This window comes from Mya arenaria, chromosome 8, assembly GCF_026914265.1.
Source record: "Mya arenaria isolate MELC-2E11 chromosome 8, ASM2691426v1".
Classification (NCBI taxonomy): Eukaryota; Metazoa; Mollusca; class Bivalvia; order Myida; family Myidae; genus Mya; species Mya arenaria.
Window position 1 is genome coordinate 62,785,926 of NC_069129.1, and position 24,144 is coordinate 62,810,069.

General features: G+C 34.1%; 1 protein-coding gene across 1 annotated transcript; it reads right to left on the minus strand.

Moving 5' to 3' along the window:
* Window positions 1-3,386: 3,386 nt before the first annotated feature.
* Window positions 3,387-14,280, minus strand: LOC128243921 (galactose-3-O-sulfotransferase 3-like). The gene is made up of 3 exons (XM_052961931.1): window positions 14,207-14,280; window positions 14,036-14,058; window positions 3,387-6,083 (listed from the first exon to the last, which is right to left on the minus strand). Exons 2-3 carry the CDS (start codon window positions 14,056-14,058, stop codon window positions 4,685-4,687), a joined length of 1,422 nt encoding a protein of 473 aa, XP_052817891.1. The 5' UTR covers window positions 14,207-14,280; the 3' UTR covers window positions 3,387-4,684.
* Window positions 14,281-24,144: the final 9,864 nt, after the last annotated feature.

Sequence of the window (24,144 nt, forward strand, 5' to 3'; positions counted from 1 at the left end):
CTTAAAGGTAGGGTATCCTGGGTTACAGGAATGCCATATTTGGAAGGCGCATGTGAAGAATGATCAATGCTAATCATGTTGAGCATATGTATAACTGCAACAGTTACATACCCTTGAACGTTATTAATTCTGATATCCTCACGTTTCTGATATTGTACTTTGCTATAAATCTTGTACAGGTTGACAAAGTTCTGCTTTTGGCCTTGTTCAAATCCGAAGACTTGGCACAATGTCCAATAAGAGTTTCGAGGGTGTTTGAACGGTGTACCAGCATTACCACCATTGTTTTCGCGATCTCATCCGAACGGTTCACTTCAAATTTCGCATGTTTTGGCGGCATGATGACTCCAGGGATCGAAATATTACTAAAATATGCTGTTTAATGGAGTGACCTTTTCTTAACTTACCATTATTGTTAACTTGAGAAATATTAAGAATTTAGAAGTGTATTTGGCTTAAACTGTTTCCAAACTGGGTTCAAGGTATAGTCATTTAATATTTGTGCGTTTTCATCTATTAATTACCTGATTACAGTCTTGTTATCAGTAACTAGTGTTTTCCATTACTGCATTATTTAGTAAAGTTAAAGGTTTATCACTATTTTTTTTCTATTTGTTATACATGTATGCTCGTATTGATTTTAAATACGAGTGTCACTTTAATGGTCAAGATTTGTAGCTTTACAAACTTTACCGGCATGACGTCTAAATTTGTCTCCCCTCCTGCTGCAAACAGAGTATAATGTAAAACATTTAAAAAGTATTAGGCTTAATATTAAGCTAAGATTAATCCAATGTATTATTACATTGTGCATAAAAGTGTTTGCGTCCAACTATGGTTTGACCTTTCCCCCCAATGGAGACAGATGTCGCTAATCCGATCATCTGAATGTCGATTTCCCGTTTGTTGTTTGATAAAGTCAGGAATGTCTACGCTTCTGATATTTTTGAATGATAACCTTTCGTTTCATTGATATGCATTTTTTTGTTTGTTTCACATAATATCACGAACCAAAAATACAATGAAAACTTCAGGGTCAAGCACATTAGCTGTAAATTCAAAAAAAATATTTGTGCAGACCATATACGCATTCAAATAACTTTACCGATGATTGAATTATCGCTTAAGAACGTTAAATGAAACACGAGTTCACTGGAATACGAGACTACGGGGGTTCTAAAGTAATATCCTATCACTTATTCCATTATTAATTAATCATAACAAAGCTTAAAATATGTGTCTCATCAAGACTGTTTTTTTTTTTGTTTTTTTTTTTTTTTTTTTTGTTTATCTAAAAGTTTATGTGCGGCGAAACCATTTAATCATATAAATGTTGGTAGGGACGGATTTTTTTATTTACAAAAGTGGCCAATGGCAATGTTATTTCTCCATTATCATTTGTCAATTTAAACTAATACGTAAACCAGATACACGCTGACAAAACGAGGATTAACCCACTCGTCAAGCTGGTTCACCGCTGGTGGTTATGGTTGTCATTTTCCGTCATGTTTGATGTGACGCAATATGGTCATAAACAGATGAAAAAGGCGTATACACAAATACAAAATCCCATTTGTTTCAAATAATGATGATCGAACGGACTGGATAAAGGTTTTGTTATATGAAATTTAATAAGTGGCATATAATTTGTACATCAAAACGCGATGTCGTGTGTCTTGAAACAAATTCACATTCTATCACATTTTCGAATGCCAATGGTATTTGGAATGGAATCGTCTTTATAAATTGAATATCCCTGAATATTAATTGAGTACAGAGATCAAACTTCAGACATACATGTACTTATGTACTTGACATTACATGGATTTATCCTATTTTGCCTACCGGTTTCACTTCATTATTTGTTATTGTGATTTGCCCTATTGAGAATGACGTGAACGCGGTTGTCAAATATAATAGGATCAACCCATGTATTATTTATTTCTTGTTTATAATAACCAATTGTTAACGTATTCCATTTGTTTACTCGAGTGCGGCGCCTGAGACACGTACAGATTCATGGGCGGGGCCTAAAACAAGGAGCGAAAGTACACACACGCGAAATCGCTTGAGGATGAAATTGTAATGAAGTCACAATTCTCGGAATACATATAAGTTTGACATATTCAGATGAACACATTGATGATTATTATAATGTCATCAATTAGGTGAACTCATATTGGCCCAGTTATTTGTCAGAGGTCAGCTGTATTGGCCTGAGCCCGAATAACTCGACCAATATGAAATCACCTGGAATAAAAAAAGTATTGAATGAAATAATTATTACCTATGCTACGACATTCTGGTTAAAACATTTAAATCCTTACCTTAAGTTATCATTGAAGCTTATCATGGATTCTGCTTTTCTAGACTGGACTTTGATGGTTTTGGTTAGCCGAGGTCTTTTCACATTCGGGGAGGGGAAGGGGGAGGGGGTTGACTGGCCGGTCCATATAATACCGTATGGCCAAAAGTCGTGTGTTATATTTTATATATACTACCAAACATTTTATATTTCCATTCAATAATTTTTATAAAGCGCTACTATGTGTTTTAATTGGCAAAGCGAATAATATTTACTTGCGCCAATATTTCGGCGTTGTGAAAATTGCAAGCCGCACTCTCCAGTTACATGGACGTCTGCGGTTGAATAAATACGACGTCAGTGGTCCATATTATATTTATGGCGAGGTCCGGACAGGCCAAAATATATGGACCGTTGACGGCATAACACTTGATTTAATTGAAACACACTGGTATACGGACTGATCGACTTTATATCAAGAAAGGGGACATATGAATGTAAATTATAATATATAGGTGATATATGGGTAAATTCCATAGCATTAAATATTTACAATATCAAATAGAAAACATGAATTGAAAGATCTTTAAAATTGAAATACATCTAGACTTCACTGATGTCGCTACTTATCATAAGTTACAATAAAGTCAAAGTATTTTGGAATAGAAAGATAATTCTACTTAGGCCTACAAAAATACATTTGGTTCGGGTAACCCGACCCTACATACGGAATAGGCGCCGACCCTACTGTTTTTATAGTCGATTTGAAAAAAAAAAATAAAAAAATAAAAAAAAAATAAATAAATAATAGAAATTAATTGCTTTTCAATATGTATTTTAAAACCTTAAATGCATATATAGAAGATAACTTTAACACCTTCTCCAATGATGAAAATTACATTCTTTTATAAAGCCTTATAAAAAAAAAAGCCTACCTACCCTACTTATTTTTGAAAAGGATGTTACCCTAACCAAACAATTTATATCTTTAGGCCTAACAACAACCTTAAGTGATATTGAAGGTAACGATATTTTTCAACTAATATAGGGTTTTATATGTACATCGTTTCTACCGCCTTATAGTTTGCTACAATGAAGTAGAAAGTTGATAATAAATGTGTTATGATTAGTGAGGATAATAAATAATATGAGGTTTACATTTCAGATTAGGTTCACCGACTCATATACAATGTTCAAATGAGTTTGCCAATGTTGAAATAGTTTCTGTGTAAGATGTGATCTAACATTTTCACTTCTGGACCGGTATTCATCAAACATCAAAAAGTGACACTAATATTAAAAAAATCAATACATACACATGTATAACAAACATACATTTTGAGTGATAAAACTTTAATACTTACTAGATAATGCATATATGAAAACTATTAATTACTGATGACACGATTGTCTGTAAACTGCCTTACTTTTTCCCGTTAACGATTAAGTTTATTTTAATATTGGATAATAATATCAATTTACTTGATAACTTTGTGAGCAAGTTTCATTTGTTTTTGTTACTGGTATATATTCAATGGAGTTATTAATGACCAAGATGAAACTGCTAGACCCAGTCGTTTAATTAGAACAGTATTTATTTTACAAGATAAGGTATACAAACATTAAGAATAAACAAACAAGTACAAGCGAAAAAAGAAGTTATTACATGACGTTCTAAAAAGCTGCTTAAAAATGTAAAATTTATTGTGTAAACAACGTTTATTTTAGTATAGTGTAGTAACAATATTGGATAGTGTGCTTATGAATCGTATCGTTGTAACAGTGTGTGTATACCACGTGATAAATTGTGCCATAAATATTTTGCTATGAATGAAGGCTTTACACAAATATAATTGCTATTTCTTCCCCATTTTAAATAAATGAAACATAACGCAGTCTATGTCGCTAACAAAGCCCTGACTTGGGTCTTTTACAAGAGTTTGTTTGAGAGTTAGTTTCAAAAACATTTCGACAAATCTTTTCACAAAACTGCCGTCTGATGGAGCACTGTCAAAACATTAGTTTGGAAACAGGTTTGTCGAAATGTTTGAAGAAATAAATCACCTTATCAAATTCCGGTAACTATGCGAAGAATGGGCTCTTTAAGCGGCGTAGATTGCCCTTCCTTTCATTTAAAATCGTGAAGAAAAAGAAAGTTATCTTTGTATCAAGTCTTCATTTTAAGCAAAATGTTACCTTCCAATATACAACATATGACGTAATTTATCATGTGGTATACACACACTGTGTAATGGGGGGTATGGAATTGAGTTAATGACAGGCAATCTATCTATAACGGGGATATTACGTGAAGAAACAGAAGTAAATACTAGATACGAGTTATTTGGGTAAAAAGGAAAATGGCATGTCAATGAGGATTCAATTGTTTAACGTGCCATACATCCTCAATCTTATATGTTGAATGAATTTAATTTCAGGTTTCTTGTAGAGTTCACAGTCAAATCGTGTGACTTCAAATGGATCGCCCCATAGAGACCGATCAAAACTTAACGACGTCATTGATGCGTTTCCACAGAAAAACGTCACCTTTTCATTAACCATCTTAAAGTATTCAACTTCTCGCACAAAATCATCACCGGCATTCGCCACTTGTTTGGTAAATTCTTGCACAGCTCTTTCATACAACGCGAAATCAAGATAAAGATAATTCCTAAGATCGTTCGCGTCAGTTTCACTGAATCGCCTTGTCTCATGTTTCGCAACGAGTTGCTTTTGGTAAATTATATCCTTCAGTTGCCATCCTAAAACCCTTTTCAGCATGACAACCGACTCGTCCATGCGCTCATTAATCATGATAAGGCTATAGTCGCTCATTAATTCGTCCATGTAAGCACTCGCTTCTATCTTTCTATCCAATTCATTCACCTGCGTGTAGCTGTTTGGGAAGAGGCTAAGCGGAAACCCCAATTCAAAAGCCATTCTGTTATTTGCCATTGAGTGTTTTCCTTTATCATATGTCAAAGGAGATGCTGCAAAGTCGGACAGATTAACATTCGGAAACATATTAAAGTATCGCATTGCTGATTCAAGCCTTGTTATTGGATGGCGAATGAGTGCGATATATTTTGTGTCCGCAGGCATAATTCTTGTGAAGTTTTCCTTATTGTACACAACGTGACAGCACATGATGTCATACCCACGTCCATCAGGGGGTGAAACAATGTTGCGCTCCGACAAGGAATTGCTATAACTTATTACGTTAGGATATCGTGTCTCAGATAAACTCAGATCATCATGTGCAAGGACAAATGTTAGATTTCTAGAAACTCCGAATCTTAAAAATATATTCTGAGCCGTGGAACTGCCAGTTTTGTGGATTTTTATGAAAGCCACGTGATGGATTTCAGGACTTTCTTGATACATTGTATTACTGTGAGTTGTCGTAGCTTGAGAACTTGTCGTTGTGATATTGCTCTGTGTCGATACAAATATTTCCAACTGAGCAAGCATTTCCTCGTCATATTTGTCCACAAGTTGATTATTAATGGCTTTGAAGCTTTCAGATATTGAATTTGTTGTTGCTGTTGTTGAAGTGGTTTCTGTCGATCCGGTTGTTAGAGATTCCACCTGTGATGTTTGTACTTCAGTGTTAACGTCAGTTCGTATACCCACTGCGCGTTTATCACCATCGTTATCGTTCCCGCGCCGTGCTTCATTGGCTTTGGCATCGGTGTGAACTACCTCACGAAAAACTTCCGTGGATTGTTTTGCAGCGAAATACAGCAGAAATAGTATTGCCAAAATTGACAGCAAGCTCCTGTTGAATATAAAAAAAGTATATAAAGCATGGTCTTTATACATATTCTTGTGCAAACTTCATTCATGAATTAAGAAAACGGCATTAAAGGTCGAAGTGCAAATCAAAATGTAATAAAAAATATTGATTGCTATATCTAGCATCACTGAAGGCATTCGAAGCATAAATAAGTCATTGATAAACATAGATTCCTTTATTTGCGATTGATATGTGCCTACTATGGTCGTTGAAACTTTTAGTGTTGTTGCTTCATGACTTAATTCTTGAATCTGCTGCTGGATTCGAAAACCTATTTCACCCGTATTTAATTTCTTCGGGGGTTCTCAAAAAGTAGCGTATTAGGCAAAATATCAAAATCATACAGCAGCCTCTTTGTTTTCCTTACTGGTTCTCAGATTTCTGCCCTTGATATATATATTCAAGGCACTGACACATAATGCTTCAAAGGAAATTTCTAGTTTTTAAAATCTGTCCCGAAGGCAGTTTGTTGAGACTATGATACAGTGTGTGTATACCACGTGATAAATTGCGTCATAAATGCTACGTCGGAAGGCAATATTTTGATTTGAAAAAATACTTTAAACAAAGATAACTTCACTTTCACCATTTTTGGTTTCTTAAAACACTTCGACAGACCTTTACACAATACGGCCGTCTGACGTAGCACTGTCAAAACGTTTTGTAAACATGGTTGTCGAGGTGTTTGATGAAACTAATGAACTCATTGAATTTCGAAAATTAAACAAATGCGGGGCTCTTTAAGCGGCATAGACTGCCCTTTGTTTCATTTAAAATGGTGTTGTAAATGAAAAGTCACTTTGATTTAAGTCTTCATTTTAAGCAAATTTTTTGCCTTCCGACGTAGCATAAATGACGTAATTTATCACGTGGTATACACACACTGTGATAGGACAAATATAACACGTGATAAACATCTAGAGAATATATACGACGTTTGAGCATAATATCATTTTGTTTGTCCAGAAATGACACCTCCACTTTTCTTGCGTGGGCTCGGATATTGTTATTAAGCAGAAAACTGCCCATCTTAGGCACATATCGTTGTTAACATAGTTGTATACCCTTGTCTGAAAACTGAACTCTATTACATGAACAACTATCACAATCAGTAATTGTCCATGTATCACAACAGATGTATGCTTTATAGCCAAAGGTGCATTCACTAACATTGGCCATTGCTTTGCTTGCTAGACCACCTTTAAATATCTTAATATATCATCGTCATGAATAAAGCTCCATACTCTTTATAAACATGTTTTGATGAAATCGACAAATCGACAATTCAATAACTTTATTTATTAAACAGTCCAATAATAGTACACTAAAGCGTTGTTAATTACCTGTCTGGATGTTGTTGATTGTTTGTATTGATGTTGTTGACTATCACGCAGTTTGTATATTGTTTGTGTTAGCTTTGCAATTTGTGTATATCTAATGCTATATATTTTGTCCAAGGCCAATGCTTAGTTTTTCCGATATTGCCGATGGATTAACAATGGTTTTATTTTTATACTATATGACAGCTGCTGGATATTTGGACATTTGTATAAATGTTTGTTTGATTGTTATCAATACTTTCCGTGGTTATTTTCCCATTGATTCGTTAAATATACGCATCCGTTTTGTTTGTAAGACATGTAGTTAAAACCAACATTTTCTGTTTTCGTCAGTATATTTGTTTACATTTTCGAATAAAGAAAAGAAAAACACGTTGAATAAGCTCATTTGAAAGCTTTTCACCACTCTTTACTCAATAACAACAACTTTCAACAACAGTAAGTTCATGTAACACTAAGCAATGACAGTAAACATTCAAATGTTGACATATTTCAATGTTGACGAATGTGTGTGTTTTGTTTTTTAAAATATTACAGAACAGAACAGAACAAAGTTTATTTCGTATAAAACAGTTCACATAATAAAGACAATGATGTAAGTCAAAGATGACCCTTGATCATTGATAAATTGAATATTCTGCATATATACATGGCGATCAGTTATAAAAATGAACGAAAGCCTGAGAAAAGAAAGAAAAAAAAGTGTTCTTGTGTAGATATCTCTACGTGATGGTGTTAGTGCTAATGTCATTCACAAACAATAACATATTATAATTAACGAAGTACATTTAAATATGCAATTCTTTGAAACTATACATTATCGAAAAAGTGCAATTTACAATATGACAGGTAAGGGAACAACACTTAGTGTAACAGTTGAGCATTTCGATTTCTCAATTCAAAAGCCTTGTACACAAAGATGGATACGTTACGTAGTATATGTTTATTTTCTGACTGTAAAAGTTCGATAGCTTTTAACATAGAGGGTCGTTGACGGTAATATCTAGTATGTAATTATTTCTTATCTCAACATACATCTGGCATTCAAAAATAAAATGAAACTCGTCTTCAAGTACATTGCATATAGGGCACAGCCTTTCATTCAAAGGAGTTCTATTCCATCTACCCACTTCTACATTCAATCTATGTGCGCTCATTCTTAATTCACTAAGTGCAATTCTATATTTTGTAATATTAACGCAGTTCAAATAGGGTTGGAAATTAAAATTAACGAAAGTACTGTAAAATCTTGCTCTTGAGGAGTCATGGATCCTACTTTCAAGGTTTTGAATAAAAAATATCTCTGACACGTTGTTTTAAAAGAGACATAAATAGCGGGATATCATTGATACCCTCGTTGAGCCAAACATGATAAAAACCTAAATCTGTAAGAATCTTTCTGATACTCATTGCCCAATTTGTAGATCGTGGACGTGTTTCTATATCTTGCAACATTATTTTATAAACCATATTAAGATATTTGTTTGCTTGCGAATTTATTACTTTAAACCAAAACCGCACCATATTAATTATACTATATGAATTAATATCAAGTCTACCAGTCTCGGCGTAAACAAAGTCGTTTTGGGTTGTTGTTTTCGCACATAGCACAGATTTGACGTAAAGAGTATGGATGCGTTCAATGGCCATCCTTTTGGAGGTACCCCAGATTTCAGACCCATACAATAGTATAGGTTTAATTAGTTTATCAAAGAGCTCTAAATTATGACCGGGTGTAATATTTGTAAATTTATTTAAATATTTTTTTAAACGGAAAATTGCTTTTCTTGCTTGTCCAGCGAGTGTTGTTGTTGCTTGCAGAAAAGAACCACCTGTCGTAAATACTACACCAAGATATGTAAAGTGGCTGACTATATCTAAGATATTAACATCATAATAGAAACGTAAATTAGCAGGAATTCTTCCACCTTTTCGGAAGATTAAAACTTTTGTTTTGTCAATGTTGACCTTTAGTTTCCACCTGTTACAATACTCACTGAGTATATTTAAATAATATGAAGCCATAGTTTCATTTATCTACCCTGGTGAAATGGACATTGTTCCCAGACCCGACTGTACCTTATGGTATCCGAGTTTCGAATCCTGCTGTCGCCGCCGAAATATGTTTCTATACAGATTTCTATTATTTTCTGATATCTTTTTAATCATAATGTTCATCTTAATATTCAAACACAGATTCCTGGCGTGATAACATCAACGAAAAGGAACAATTAACAAAAATAACTAAATTACATGATGAAAATTATAAATCAATTAAAGCGTGTAAGTAAGCAAAGATTACGGTAAAATAAAAGTTTATTTGTAATCATTATTCATTAGATGTCAATGAAAATAAATGCCATTATTTTGTAAATTACTAACACATTACAGAATCAAACAAGTAAAGGTAGTGTTGAAAGTATTGTATATCACCCATAAAAAAACTATTTTACATACATCTGTCCCGTGTAAAGGTTTACAACCGTAAACGGCGCTACCAATCTCGCAGAAATACACACACACAGACAGACTGACACAAAACAATTTCAACACTGTTTTCACAGTTAGAATATCATTTACTGGTTACTTTCAAAACACAACTAACAAAACCTTCTATAAGTGTTACCAAACACATATTGCGTACTATCTTAAACTTTTTGCGATTTGTCATGCCTTTCAATAGATTTTAACTCACATTTTAGCAATATAAATATAATCTAATCCATGAATTGGCGATTAGTTTTACTCGAAGGGGTGGGTGGGGTAAACTACAAATTTTTTTCGTCAAGTAACTTATATATTTTAACTTAGTAGAGATTTTGCTCTTAACCCTGAACCCATGCCCGAGAGCAGCGTCTGTAGTGTATGTTACAGAATAGTGAATAAACACCACCAAGTACTATTCTGCTATTTTTTGCAAACACTGGACTCACAAAAAGTGTTCAGGATTATCAGTATGTTTATATAAACACTACAATTTTATAATACTTCGGACCAACCGCAAACAACTCCACTCGAATCATCAGCGACTCATTATATCTCCTCGCAACCCGACGCCCACCATAATAATGAATCAGACCATCCTTCCCAATCTGACATTTCAGATACAAACGAACCCTTATCTTTACTACTTTCAGATTATTTACCAACAGAGCAGACAAATTTAAATAGAATGACTCTATCACAAGTAAACATATAGGCCCATGGGTATTCTCCCTACTGCATGTATTCATAAAGTAAACATATAGGCCCATGGGTATTCTCCCTACTACATGTATTCATAAAGTAAACATATAGGCCCATGGGTATTCTCCCTACTACATGTATTCATAAAGTAAACATATAGGCCCATGGGTATTCTCCCTACTACATGTATTCATAAAGTAAACATATAGGCCCATGGGTATTCTCCCTACTACATGTATTCATAAAGTAAACATATAGGCCCATGGGTATTCTCCCTACTACATGTATTCATAAAGTAAACATATAGGCCCATGGGTATTCTCCCTACTACATGTATTCATAAAGTAAACATATAGGCCCATGGGTATTCTCCCTACTACATGTATTCATAACGTAAACATATAGGCCCATGGGTATTCTCCCTACTGCATGTATTCATAAAGTAAACATATAGGCCCATGGGTATTCTCCCTACTACATGTATTCATAAAGTAAACATATAGGCCCATGGGTATTCTCCCTACTACATGTATTCATAAAGTAAACATATAGGCCCATGGGTATTCTCCCTACTGCATGTATCCATAAAGTAAACATATAGGCCCATGGGTATTCTCCCTACTACATGTATTCATAAAGTAAACATATAGGCCCATGGGTATTCTCCCTACTACATGTATTCATAACGTAAACATATAGGCCCATGGGTATTCTCCCTACTACATGTATTCATAAAGTAAACATATAGGCCCATGGGTATTCTCCCTACTACATGTATTCATAAAGTAAACATATAGGCCCATGGGTATTCTCCCTACTGCATGTATTCATAAAGTAAACATATAGGCCCATGGGTATTCTCCCTACTACAGGTATTCATAAAGTAAACATATAGGCCCATGGGTATTCTCCCTACTACAGGTATTCATAACGTAAACATATAGGCCCATGGGTATTCTCCCTACTACATGTATTCATAAAGTAAACATATAGGCCCATGGGTATTCTCCCTACTGCATTTATTCATAAAGTAAACATATAGGCCCATGGGTATTCTCCCTACTACATGTATTCATAAAGTAAACATATAGGCCCATGGGTATTCTCCCTACTGCATTTATTCATAAAGTAAACATATAGGTCCATGGGTATTCTCCCTACTACAGGTATTCATAAAGTAAACATATAGGCCCATGGGTATTCTCCCTACTACATGTATTCATAAAGTAAACATATAGGCCCATGGGTATTCTCCCTACTACATGTATTCATAAAGTAAACATATAGGCCCATGGGTATTCTCCCTACTACATGTATTCATAAAGTAAACATATAGGCCCATGGGTATTCTCCCTACTACATGTATTCATAAAGTAAACATATAGGCCCATGGGTATTCTCCCTACTGCATGTATCCATAAAGTAAACATATAGGCCCATGGGTATTCTCCCTACTACATGTATTCATAAAGTTAACGAGTAATCCGTTATTGAGCAGCTTTGGGTTTTTGTTTTATTTTAAAAATATATTCCATAACTTCTTGTCTGCTTTCAGAGTTTTCAGACAACACTACTGGAAGACCACGAGTATGTTACTGTTTACTGCATTTTGTAAATATACCATCCCTACAAATCGGCTGCCTGATGCAAATCGATGTTGTAGTTTTCAATATATTCAAGTACTTGTCTCTGTTAAATCTAACTCTTTCAGAAACATTAATATGCTAGAAATACCAAGTGTAAATATAGTAACCTATGGAAAGAAACGTTTTCGGTTTGAAGCCGTCCAGGAGGGGAACTGTCTACCAAACGCTTTACGAACAAACCACATTTATCAGAGTCCAACAGACTGATCCTTTCCTGGAGTGGCTACAATACAGATGTTCTATGTTTGTATAGTTTCAACCACTCTCTAAATTGTCCCATGTGCATGTCCTAGCTTTGTTAATAGTTCCTACCGTTGTCATAGAGTGTTGGAATGCCAAATGTATACTCACCACAAGAGAGTCTTCGTGTAATTCTAATTGCTTTTTAATGTGCGTGTGTATGTCATTTAGTTTGCTGCCTATGTATTAGCCGCACATTACTTTGATAAACGTATACATGTATATACAATCTGTATTGTTATTGCTCTTTTTAGACCATTTGTTTGCTTGTGATTGGATAAAGCATTTTATGTCGAAAATAGCTATGGAACGGAAACAAATGAAGACGCACGAACAAGGACGAAATAATATCAACTATTTCGGTCAAGGCGATTACCTACTAATACGGCTTATTCGATAGATTCGGCTGCGGCTCGTAAGAGGCATTCGGTTCCATCAGAGGGTAGCACTAGTGGCCTTTTCTCGTTTACAGTGGTGGGTGAGATGGTGACATTACTCTTCATAATGACCTAGTGGCCCTCGCTACCCTCGAAATCGTGCATTGGTAGCATTCCCTTTGCACAGCTAGACTCTAACACGAGGAACAACCGACCTGAATTCGTGACATGCAGAATCAGTTGGAATAGTTTGATGTTTTATCAATAAACAACGATTAAAATTTATCTCGCAATTATGTTTGAATAATTTATTAAATTATCCATGAATTAGTGTAGCCCATGGAGAGTGATCATTACATCGTATCATTTGATCAAATAGACATAAACACATATGGGCCTTTAATATTAAGTGAGGTTTAAACACCTATATTTTGATTGGTAGATGCCTTGCGTCTTGCCTATATTACTGACTTTCATCTTTATTTCATGTTAGTAGACAACATAAAGTAAGGGCTAAAATGACCGAGACATGTCGAAACAATGACCCTTTACTATTTAAGCAACAACGGTTAGAAGTAGTGTGTTTTTGTCATTTGATTTATATATATATATATATATATATATATATATATATATATATATATATATATATATATAGAACATATTATCGTCACAAAAATATCAATATTCAATGATAGCCTGAAGAGCACCGTAAAATAAAGCATACGGTCCAACCGCGTAGCTGCCTATACGCGAGTACGTACGCGGCTATGATTGTGACAAAAAAATATATAAAATAAAATCAACCAAAGTTGCAGAAAGCGTACTTTACTCCATGATCCTAACACTGTCCATTTCCAGTAATTGATAAAGCACCTCGCATCGCCTAGAATGCACAAGATTGCAGATTGGTTTTCCAAAAAAGAAGAAGGGCATGCCCCCGAAACCCACATAGCACAATCATGAATACACATGAATAGAGGGCTAGCTACGCCCTTGCACTTAGTTATGTGTTTAGTATCCTACATCTAAAAGCAAATTAAACGTTTGTTTTTCATCGAAACGATTGTATACGATATATATGTACATTACTCATTAAAAGTAAAAATGCAAGGATAAAGTAGTAGAAAAATATCGTTACTTACTTGGTATAGAATTGCAATCCCATCTATAAAACAAAATGAGTTTATATCTTAATTAATTTTCATTATTTGCGAAAATAAATCACAAAGCATGGAAAATATTGCAGATTTGTTTATAAACTTTTTAGATTTATACTTGTGTATTCTCAATTGTTTGATTTGGCAAAATGTTACCTTTCATTCCAGTGTTTGAAGGCAAATGTGAACCCTTTCCAAGTACAATCAATACGCTTAGTGCACAGATGGACGTATGACCAACTGATTATGTTTCGACGATAACAGCTGATCTAGCATCTATCTATTGTAAGTCTAGCTCGAATTCGTTTTATTGACCAGGGTTTATAAAGACCAATGACTGAAACTACATGTATCATATAAATTGTTATTAGGCCACAATAAATTTATCGCCCACACATACTATTTGGCCACGTGGAATATGTTTTGTACACATCTGAATTTCCCCTATTTTCTGATTTTCTTTTACTTTTTTTGAAAGTATTCCATGCTTTACATTCTTCGCGAGCACACTTTCCTCATGCCAGGACAAAATCAGGTCCGGGTAACCGCAAAACAGCTGATATCTGTTGACAGTCTTTTTTATCGGGAATATTTTGCAAGACGCAACGTTGTTATTCATTTCCGGTATTAATTGACAGTTTACTCTCAGTTTTCGGAATGTAAAATACATGTTTTAAGTGAATATCAGTGTCTTCGTCAATGGATTTAAGTCTTCAGTTAACCACAGCAGTTTCACTGCGTCGAAGGAAATAATAATTTATGTGTGTTTTTAGTATTTCATTGTTTTGTACTCAAGATTTTGTGCTAAATAATAACTAAATCAGATTTTGAGATCAAAACTTATATTCAAATGCACGGACACACGACTTACAACCATTTGACATGTTTTCGTGATTTTTTTTTAAAATTCTAAAATGCATTTCTCAGTATTCATATACTCATAAGTGTTATAAACAGATAAAAAAGTAGGACTAGTAAATGTTTTAGAAACAGTCTGTATTTACACATATAGTATTATAATAACATCAGTAAAATCAGAAAATAAAACCTTTTATAAGTAAATTGACTGTATAAAATTTCTCAATTCTTTGTTCTTATCGCACTTATTTTCTTTGATCGATTAGTAATAATTAAAAGTGGCCAGTTATTAAAGTGGCCTGTTTCTTACGGGCATTGGAGCTATGAAGGCTGTCATGTAAATTGTTATTTCTTTTCAAGGCGTGGACCTATAAATCATAGGTTCGCGGTCAAGGCTAGGTCTTGGAACAGAAATAACTTTAATCCACCACCTGCACTTAACATAATGACCATTGCCTAATTTGCAGATTTGTTTGATACTGCTTTAATTATATTGTCCCACAATACAATCCATATTTTCTTTTTTTTAGAAATGTTCTCCGTGTTATTTACATTTTCGATCTTCTGCCATGCCAAAATAACTACGATTAAAATTTTATCATGTGTTTCAGAAGGTTCAAATTTAGACCTGACCCAATATTTGGAAATACTCAAATGATGATTTAATCTTTCTTGTCTAAAATGTTTTGTTTTTATGATAGTAAGTTAAATGAGTTCGGAATGAACTCAATTGTTGTTCTTTTTAGTCTTCGAATAATTGCACGTTACCTTGAGGAATATATATACGTTTAAATTGTTGATGCAATGAAAGTTAATAGTGAAGCACTTGACCTTTATTATACAATCAAAACCTTTTCATTTATAACTGAGAACCTTTTTTGCAATAAAAAAGCATTTCTTGACATAATTGTATGATAAATTTGGTAAAAAACAAACATTTTTTTTTTTAATTTTCGCTTTGCCTCTACTTTGCCTTAAATCTTTTAACCTATTATTGTTTTACCAGTTGTGCAACTTAGGTAATCAGGTACAGGGTAATTTCCTATTAAAATGTAGGGAATTCGCAAACTACTTTTAGTACCCTTACTAAAAGTAGCATGCAAATTCCCTACATTTAAATCCTGGATATTTTCTAGATTTGTTTTCATTTGCTTGAACATGCTTTACAACCTGGCTGAATTTTACGAACTTTGTACGAACTTCACGGAAAATTCACATTACAACCCAAAAGCTAAAATACACCAACATAAATCTAAAGCATGCCAAATGTCAATAATGAAGCGTGGTCTTCATCCCATAAACAAACCGCCATCAGGCGAACCAGACTGCTCTCAGACAAATGAAACGCTTGAAAATCTTTTGTTAATCCACTGTTAGTTAATCTACAATTTTATTCATAAATGATTAAATAAAACGTTCAAAACGTTTGAACTGAATCACGAGTATATATTAACTTTTAAAACAAGCATGTGATAACTATTTCTCAGTTATTGCGTCGATTTTGCTTAGGAATGACAGTCTACCTCATCGGCCTTTTGTACTGCGCGCGAAGGGCTCCCTCATTGGTAGACAAGGGTTAATGCGAACAAATACTAATAATATATACTAATATTTCCGTTTATTAGCTTAACTGATGAAATAAGGACTAACGTAAACCATAAGTACATGGGGAGGGGAATTCTGAAAGCTATGAAAGACCATGTCGGAAAATAGCTTATATATCCGATCTAAATAAAGATTCTTGACCAGCAGGAAGTAGAAGATGGGGTCAAGGAAACGCCGGACAAAAAGGAGGAGCCAGGATCCAAGAGAAGAAATAAAGAGGTTGTCATTGAATCTGTCATTTTGCAGGTTACACCAGCCAACTTCAAAACATCAACAAGGGCTGCTGTTTCATATGATCAATCTAAACATTCAGGTAAAGCAACACCACGTCATCTAAAACCACCACAAGAACCATTATTCTGGTAGCAACAACCTCTTGTTTATCATCAACAATTCACAAAGCAGGAACAACAACTGAAAACTTCTCAAATAACCCATAATTTACAACAACAACAAAACCAAAAACAACAACGACAACATCATCAATTTTTAGCACAATATGAAAACGGACGTTTTAAAATCTAAAAAATATCCATTTCCCATGACAATGCCTAACATGTATGTACCAGCTACACTAACTACACGAACACCATCAAGTTGAACACCACACCAGCAACTGAGGCCCGGTGCCACAGGAAATGAGGCAACACGCTTGGAGACAACAAGGCCATGGGTAAAAGGGATGAAGATGATCAGCGCCTATCTCTTAGTTGTCCATATCATTATTATTAATAGCAAGTGTAGCTGGCAGGTATTAATGACAACGCTTGCGAATGTTACCCTCAACAAAGAGCAAAAGGCCCGGACCATACATTTAATGGGTTGAATAAAAAACTGGAAAAAAGGAGTGTGATTTTAGGAGCGTAAAGAGACAGGAATGCAAAAATTATCCAACACCATACAGGGTGGAGATGAGTTGCTCGACAATAAGTTGATAAACTAGCAATAAAATGGCCACCATATACCCATTATGAATGGCTAGTGGAAATTTGTCTCAACAGTAGCTATGCATAGCACTAAAATAACCAACACCATCATCAAGTGCGGATCGTGAATCCAGACTATATTTATTCAGCCTTAAAAGCAAACTAGATTCCTTAATTGCATTCTTTGAAAAAAGTAAACAAGACATCATGAAGATTCACGATCACCGTTCTCATCGCATACAACACAATTGTCAACGTTCGCGTCCGCCAATGTCATCGGGTGTAATAAGGATATAGTTGTTCACATTATACAGGAATGTCCCCGTTTGTAAATAAATAACGATAAAAGGGTTTCATTCGTTAGAGAAGATGAAAGAAGGGAATCTAAATAGTAAACCCCAGCCGCTCCTCGGAGAAATCAACACGAGTTAACAATGGCCAGATTAAATAACAATTTATCAGGTTAATACAGATGTTACCTATTCCATCTCTTATAGATCAGTAATAATGTAACTTGGTAATCGATTCAGAAGCTCAAGTTACTTTGAAATTTGATAGATTGCATCATAAAGTGACAATTAATACGGCTGTAAAAACGTATGGCGTAATAATCTGTTACATATACTTTTTTCAATAAACGTATTTAAAATGTATATATTTTTTTCTCTTTTAAACATTGATTACATATCGATTCACTTTTAAGGAAATTTTAAGGGGTTTTGAGCATCAATTTATTCGTTATAGATGTACTGCCTTATTCGATTGCCCGTTTTAACAACTTGAACGGGTTTTCGCAGTTTGGGGCGGTTGCGTATATATACATTGTCGTCATTTGCTGCATTCTTTAGCTGCATTTTATACAATGCGAAAATTAGGTCCAATTCAAGTACATATTACTATACATTAATTCAAATTTTGTTGAAATTTTAAGATTTCATGCATATTTAAGCATTGACAGAGTGTACTATTTGACCGCTTTACCGTTTAACTATTTGTAGTTAGGATATGATATGCATAATATAAACGTTGGCCCTGAAGGGTCCCGTTTGATAAAAAATAAACGCTTAATTGTTGGGTCAGTTAAAGTAAGTTTCGAGAAAAGGTTTAAACCTTCAAGAATTATTAATTTTACTTAAATTTTACTTAAATGTACATTTTACTAACGTACGACACAGAGTATAACAATATTATCATTGCTTGGCAATTAAATTCTACTTTTAACCATGCATCCATTCTCTGTTAATAACATGCCAATGCTGTACAGTAAGCATGCATTCAAATTTATTCATATATCATAAAATAAAAGTCAGAAGTACAGAAGTAGAAATAATGGACAATTATACTTTGCAATATGCACCATTTTTGAATGGCAAAGAAAGTGAACATGAGGAACCCAGCCGTTCTGTTTTCCGAAAAATTAGAAATCGATTGAAATATTCTCATTCATCAGAGGTTAGATACTGATACATCTTATGCACGCATAGAATCATCGCTCTGTTGTACGAGAATGAAATACACGATCAACTGAAAAACCCACAAGTGTACCGGAACTTTTTTTAACAGAGTACAGTCAAGTGTCAAAATTTATGCAAAAAGAAAGAACGATCGGTAACATTTTAAACAAGCAAGGAACCCGGCAAATTTGATTTTTTTGATGTTTTCCAGTTCGAATACGATACACAAACATATTATATTAAAGAGAAACGAATCATTGTGTGTCTACAAAACGCATGAACGCTACATATCCAACACATGTACAAAAAAATGAAACCTATTTTTATGTGGAAAGCCTTGATACTATCCAAAAAGTGCACTTACAACAAAATAACAAGCATTGTTATCAATAAAATATTATTGTAAGTAATACTGGACAACAGTTCAAGAAAGCGTCTACTGAAAGATGACCAAATAAATTTAACCGTTGACGTTGACTAACTACATGTGAGACAAGCGACGATGAAATATTGACAAGATAAATATATAATTCACATTATGCACGCATAAATCATATAGATGAGACAGTCACACCAGTGAAAATCCCTTCGGGTCTTATTCCTGTTGTGTTGAATCAACATGTCAAAAGGTAATTTGACACACCTACAGACTGGTTATCGTCTTTAGTCAGCTGATCATTTTATATTTGCATAGACCCGAACATGTTGAACAAAGCTCTGAATTGAAGCCATGTCTTGTGACCAGTGCTCTGAGATCCCATTGTACGAGAACTCGTAGAACCTCAATGATGGGTGTTATTTGTGCTAAGTGGTCGTACGAAACGCGAGACTTTGTAGACCAACACTTGCTACAACATCGATAGGAGTTAATTTCTACAATGATCACAATGCAAACAGTCAGATAGTTGAAAAAGCTAGTAGTGCCATTTCGCTCGAGTCACTGCTTACAGGGCGAGGAATAATTTGTCTTCAACGGGGTTCTCACATGTGTCACCACAGTTCAAAACCGATATAAAAAGCAAGAAAGTGACAGTGATTCCTAAATAACTTTTTTGAGAGAAAAGATAAGAAAATATTTCTTAGCCTATAAAAGACTATGCTAATTACTGCTTCTACAAGTGTAAAATATTTTGGATTTGCTTGTATATTAACGATGCAATCCTTGGCCAAAATTTCAACTCGACGGAATTTTGTAGAACGATGCAACGCTGTGTGCGCCGTGAGTCTTTGTTTTGTATACATTTCTTAGTATTTAGTAATATTTAAGAACCCATACATATGTAAAAATGCTAATTTTGTTAATTTCTTTCATTAAACGAATTGTTTGTAAAATGTCTTTTTGTTTCTTTAAATGAGTATCGATATTTCAAGAAAGGCTGTTTTATATATGCTGTTGTTAACGTGAGTGCTTCTCATAACATTGCTTATTTTATATAATAAGTAGTTTGAACTTCTCTATCAACTGTGACGATAATGTAATCGACATTGAACTATTATTCCAAATGATATTTCTTTCATGAAATGAAAGTATATCCATCCATTCGATTGATTTTAAAAGTTAAATATATGTTCTTGGTAATACGTTATGGTGATATGTCCAAATTATCCATCATCCCTCTGTAAGAGACGGAATTAACCCCCATATGCTTCACCAGTTGTTGACAAAAGATTGATAAATTCAATTGATGCAGTGATGAATACATTCAAATTGAAGACAAGATATACTCCAGCCAACTCCGTTCCATGTACACCCCCGGTAAAAGAAAGTAAACAGTCAAGAAATGACTGAACTAAGGATTAATATACACTTAATCATTAAACTATTGAATAGAAGAAATAAATCATTACATGTGTTGCTGGTTGGATCCATTTTATTTGTATGTGACGTCATTATAAACTACTTATTTCTTTTTCATGATATAAGCCAAACCCTTTGACTGAAATGATTCAAAACGTCGCGCTCATAATGTAAAATTTCAACCCTTTTAAATTGTGGATGTAGTGGAGGCAATACCAATTTCTTTGATATATTATTTGTTTGCATATTACATATACTATAGTATTATCATGTTGTTGTTTACATAAATATGATCATAATACCATTGTGGTTTAGCATGGCTTTTGTACAACTTTGAATATATAATTAATCGGAAAAGTGTACACAAATGAAAAAACCTATCTGAGTTTTTAAAAAAAGCTGTAGTTTTGTTTTCAAAAAAGAAACGTATTTAGGGCAGTCTATTTTATCAGAATCTAAAAGTGAGTTACAAAATGACCAGTTGATGTTAAAAGATTACTGTTATAGATAGAAAGCTTTTCACATAAATAATAGTGTAAATGCAAATAAAGCAAAGGTAATATTATTTTTTTAAAAAGGCTAAAACATTAGGCGAAATTTTATATTTTTGTATCAAGGGCTTGAGTTTGAAATTGTAAATAAATTTACTTATCTAGGAAAAGTATTTAGCACTGGTGGGTTATTAAGCACAACGTTTGACACTTGGTCAGGACAAGCTATGAAGATTTTTTACAAGCAACATGCCATTATTTATCTGTGTTTGATAAATAAATGTATCTTGTTTTAAACTATGGTTGTGAAGTTTTGGGTCTCCAAAACAGCATTAAGTTAGAAAGAGTTTATTTCAAGTTCTGTAAAGAAATACTGGGTGTAAGAACCCGAAATCAGAACAATTTTGTGTATGGAGAACTTGGTATAATACCATTACTAATTATTGGAATTGCAAAAGTGATTAATCATTTGTTAAAGATTTTACAATGTGATGATATCACATATGTCAAAGCTGTTTTAAGAAAATCGTATAGAGATTAAGAAAGATTGTCAAATTGTTAGTCATGGGCAAAAGTTATTATAGATATTTTACAATCACTAGGATTTTACGATGCATGGTTATTTTAATATGTATTTATATGTGAACTGAAATAGTGACTAAAATGTATATTTACAAAAATGGTATGCTGAATTTAATTATTCCTCTAGAGCCAAACCTTTTTATTGTTCGCAGACTGTAAGTTACAGCCATTTTTGTGTGAAAGCATTGACGATCTCTAGACTTTCGTCACACTGGTAACTGAAGCCGATAAATGGCACAAACCTACTCCTATATCTGAATATGAAAGGAAAAATCAAGTTTGCCATAGAATAGTAGATTTCATTTCTACATACATAAAGACTATTTAAAAAGACCAAATATAACCAAATTTGTTTTACAAATAAGACTATTCAAAGGCAATTAGCAATGTTCATTCACGAGGCTTTTGAATTGAGGGTCCCTGTTATATTTATAATGATGGTAAATAACTCATTTTAAATGGCATTTGTAACCACTGTCACCTCACTATGGTTATATTCTATTCTATGTGTACTGTCTATATTCAATTTGTGTTTCAAAAGTACCTTGTTAGTATAAATACGTATACGTGTATTAATATATATTGTGGCCTACGATCGATTGATAGAAGTGCATTTAAATATATATATTATTAATTTCATTGATGTATGGTCATTGGTCTATTGGCCTATGGCCTTTATGCATTTAAATAATCTATGAAACTTGATTTTCACAACTCGAGGCATGTGATTCCACTTACGGTGTCTGGTTGGTGATATTTCTTCTATGGCGTCAAAGCTATCAAAATCTCCCCCCCCCAACGCACACACTCCCTCACATAAGTAGATTCAAATATTTGGCCATGCTGGACATCCTTATCGTGCTCAATGTACAAAGATAAAAAATAGCCGTAATGAATTACATGTACTCTACTATTGTCATCACATAATAGCCTCCCTTGCTAAAGACCGTCGTCTGTAGCACAATGGAAACATTGTCATATGGTATTACAATGTATTTGGAATGTGAAAACTTTGTAAACCTTGTTTCCGCGTAACACGCTAGGCTTGGGTTTGGATGAACCTTTCTTACACGTAAAGCCATGCAAGATATATTTTATCATCTTACACGGGAAGGTCATTTTTATGGTAGTCAATTTCATTGTCAGTGCTTCTTATTATTTAGAGATTTATAACTTGTGGTAAATAAAAACTTAATCGTTAGTATGCCAGAAACAGACCACTTGGATTGAATAGGGGGTTTAAATTGATATGAAATGAGATTCCTCCCGGCATTGCAAAACAATAGTTCTATTATACATAATTCTTTTTTGGCCATTATATATTTAACCAAATAACATGTATCTGATTTTTATATTTATTACACACTTCCCCACTCTGTTAAAATTTTAATTTTCTACGTTTTGTTTTTACATTCCATACTGATCTGTTATCATGGATGGAGATTTTAGAAAGGGAAATGGTGATGATTTAATAAATTATTGTCTGGACCGAGATATCAAGGATTGACACACGTCCACCAGTAAGATAGCATCGCTTTTCACAGATACAAACGCGAGCTCGATCAGAATATGATAATGTATTAGGTGCTGGAGCAGATTGTCAACATTTAAGTGCAAGGCTGGCTGATGAACCATATTTACAGCAACGAGTGCGTCAGACCCATCCTCTCTTTAGTAATTTTCCAAACCTCAGTTATCCTTGCACTAATTACCCGACACAGAGTGCATTAACTACCATGTTCCTGATATATCGCATGACGTGACGTTCTGTCCAGGTCGTGTCTAACACTCGTTCTACTGACGCTATGTCGTGGTGTTATTGTTACGAATGTGATTAGTTACTTCAAACAGTGTCGAGGGAGCAAAACAGCACGTTGATTTACCTGGGAGAACTAGTTTCCAGTTATGCAGCTCGAACTGTTACAGGCTTAGTGAGAGATGTTTGCGACATGATGCGGAGAGTCACTGAAGGTGTAGACAATATTTACACTTTGGACATTTATCCCCGATTGGTACAGGTAAACCAGAACCGTTCTTTTTCCAGAGTGCCGGTTCTGATCTTCCGCATTACAGTGGGGCCAGTGACGATTACGCATAAGACAACTATTGGTAAGTTGCAGAAGGTATGTGTGTGAAATGAGATTCCTCCCGGCATTGCAAAACAAAAGTTCTATTACACATATTTCTTCTTTGGCCATAACATATTTAACCAAAAAAACATGTATTTGATTTTTACATTTATTACACACTCTCCCACTCTGTTGAAATTTTATTTTTCTCCATTTTGTTTTTACATTCCATACTGATCTGTTATCATGGATGATGATTTTAGAAAGGGAAATGGTGATAATTTAATAAATAATTGTCTGGACCGAGATAT

Bases quoted from the DNA above. Each gene is read 5' to 3' on its own strand.
- LOC128243921 (XM_052961931.1), bottom strand. From the start codon at position 14,058: ATGGGATTGCAATTCTATACCAA. The intron at 6,084-14,035 runs GTAAGTAACGAT...TATATTCAACAG, and splicing joins GGATTGCAATTCTATACCAA to GAGCTTGCTGTCAATTTTGG.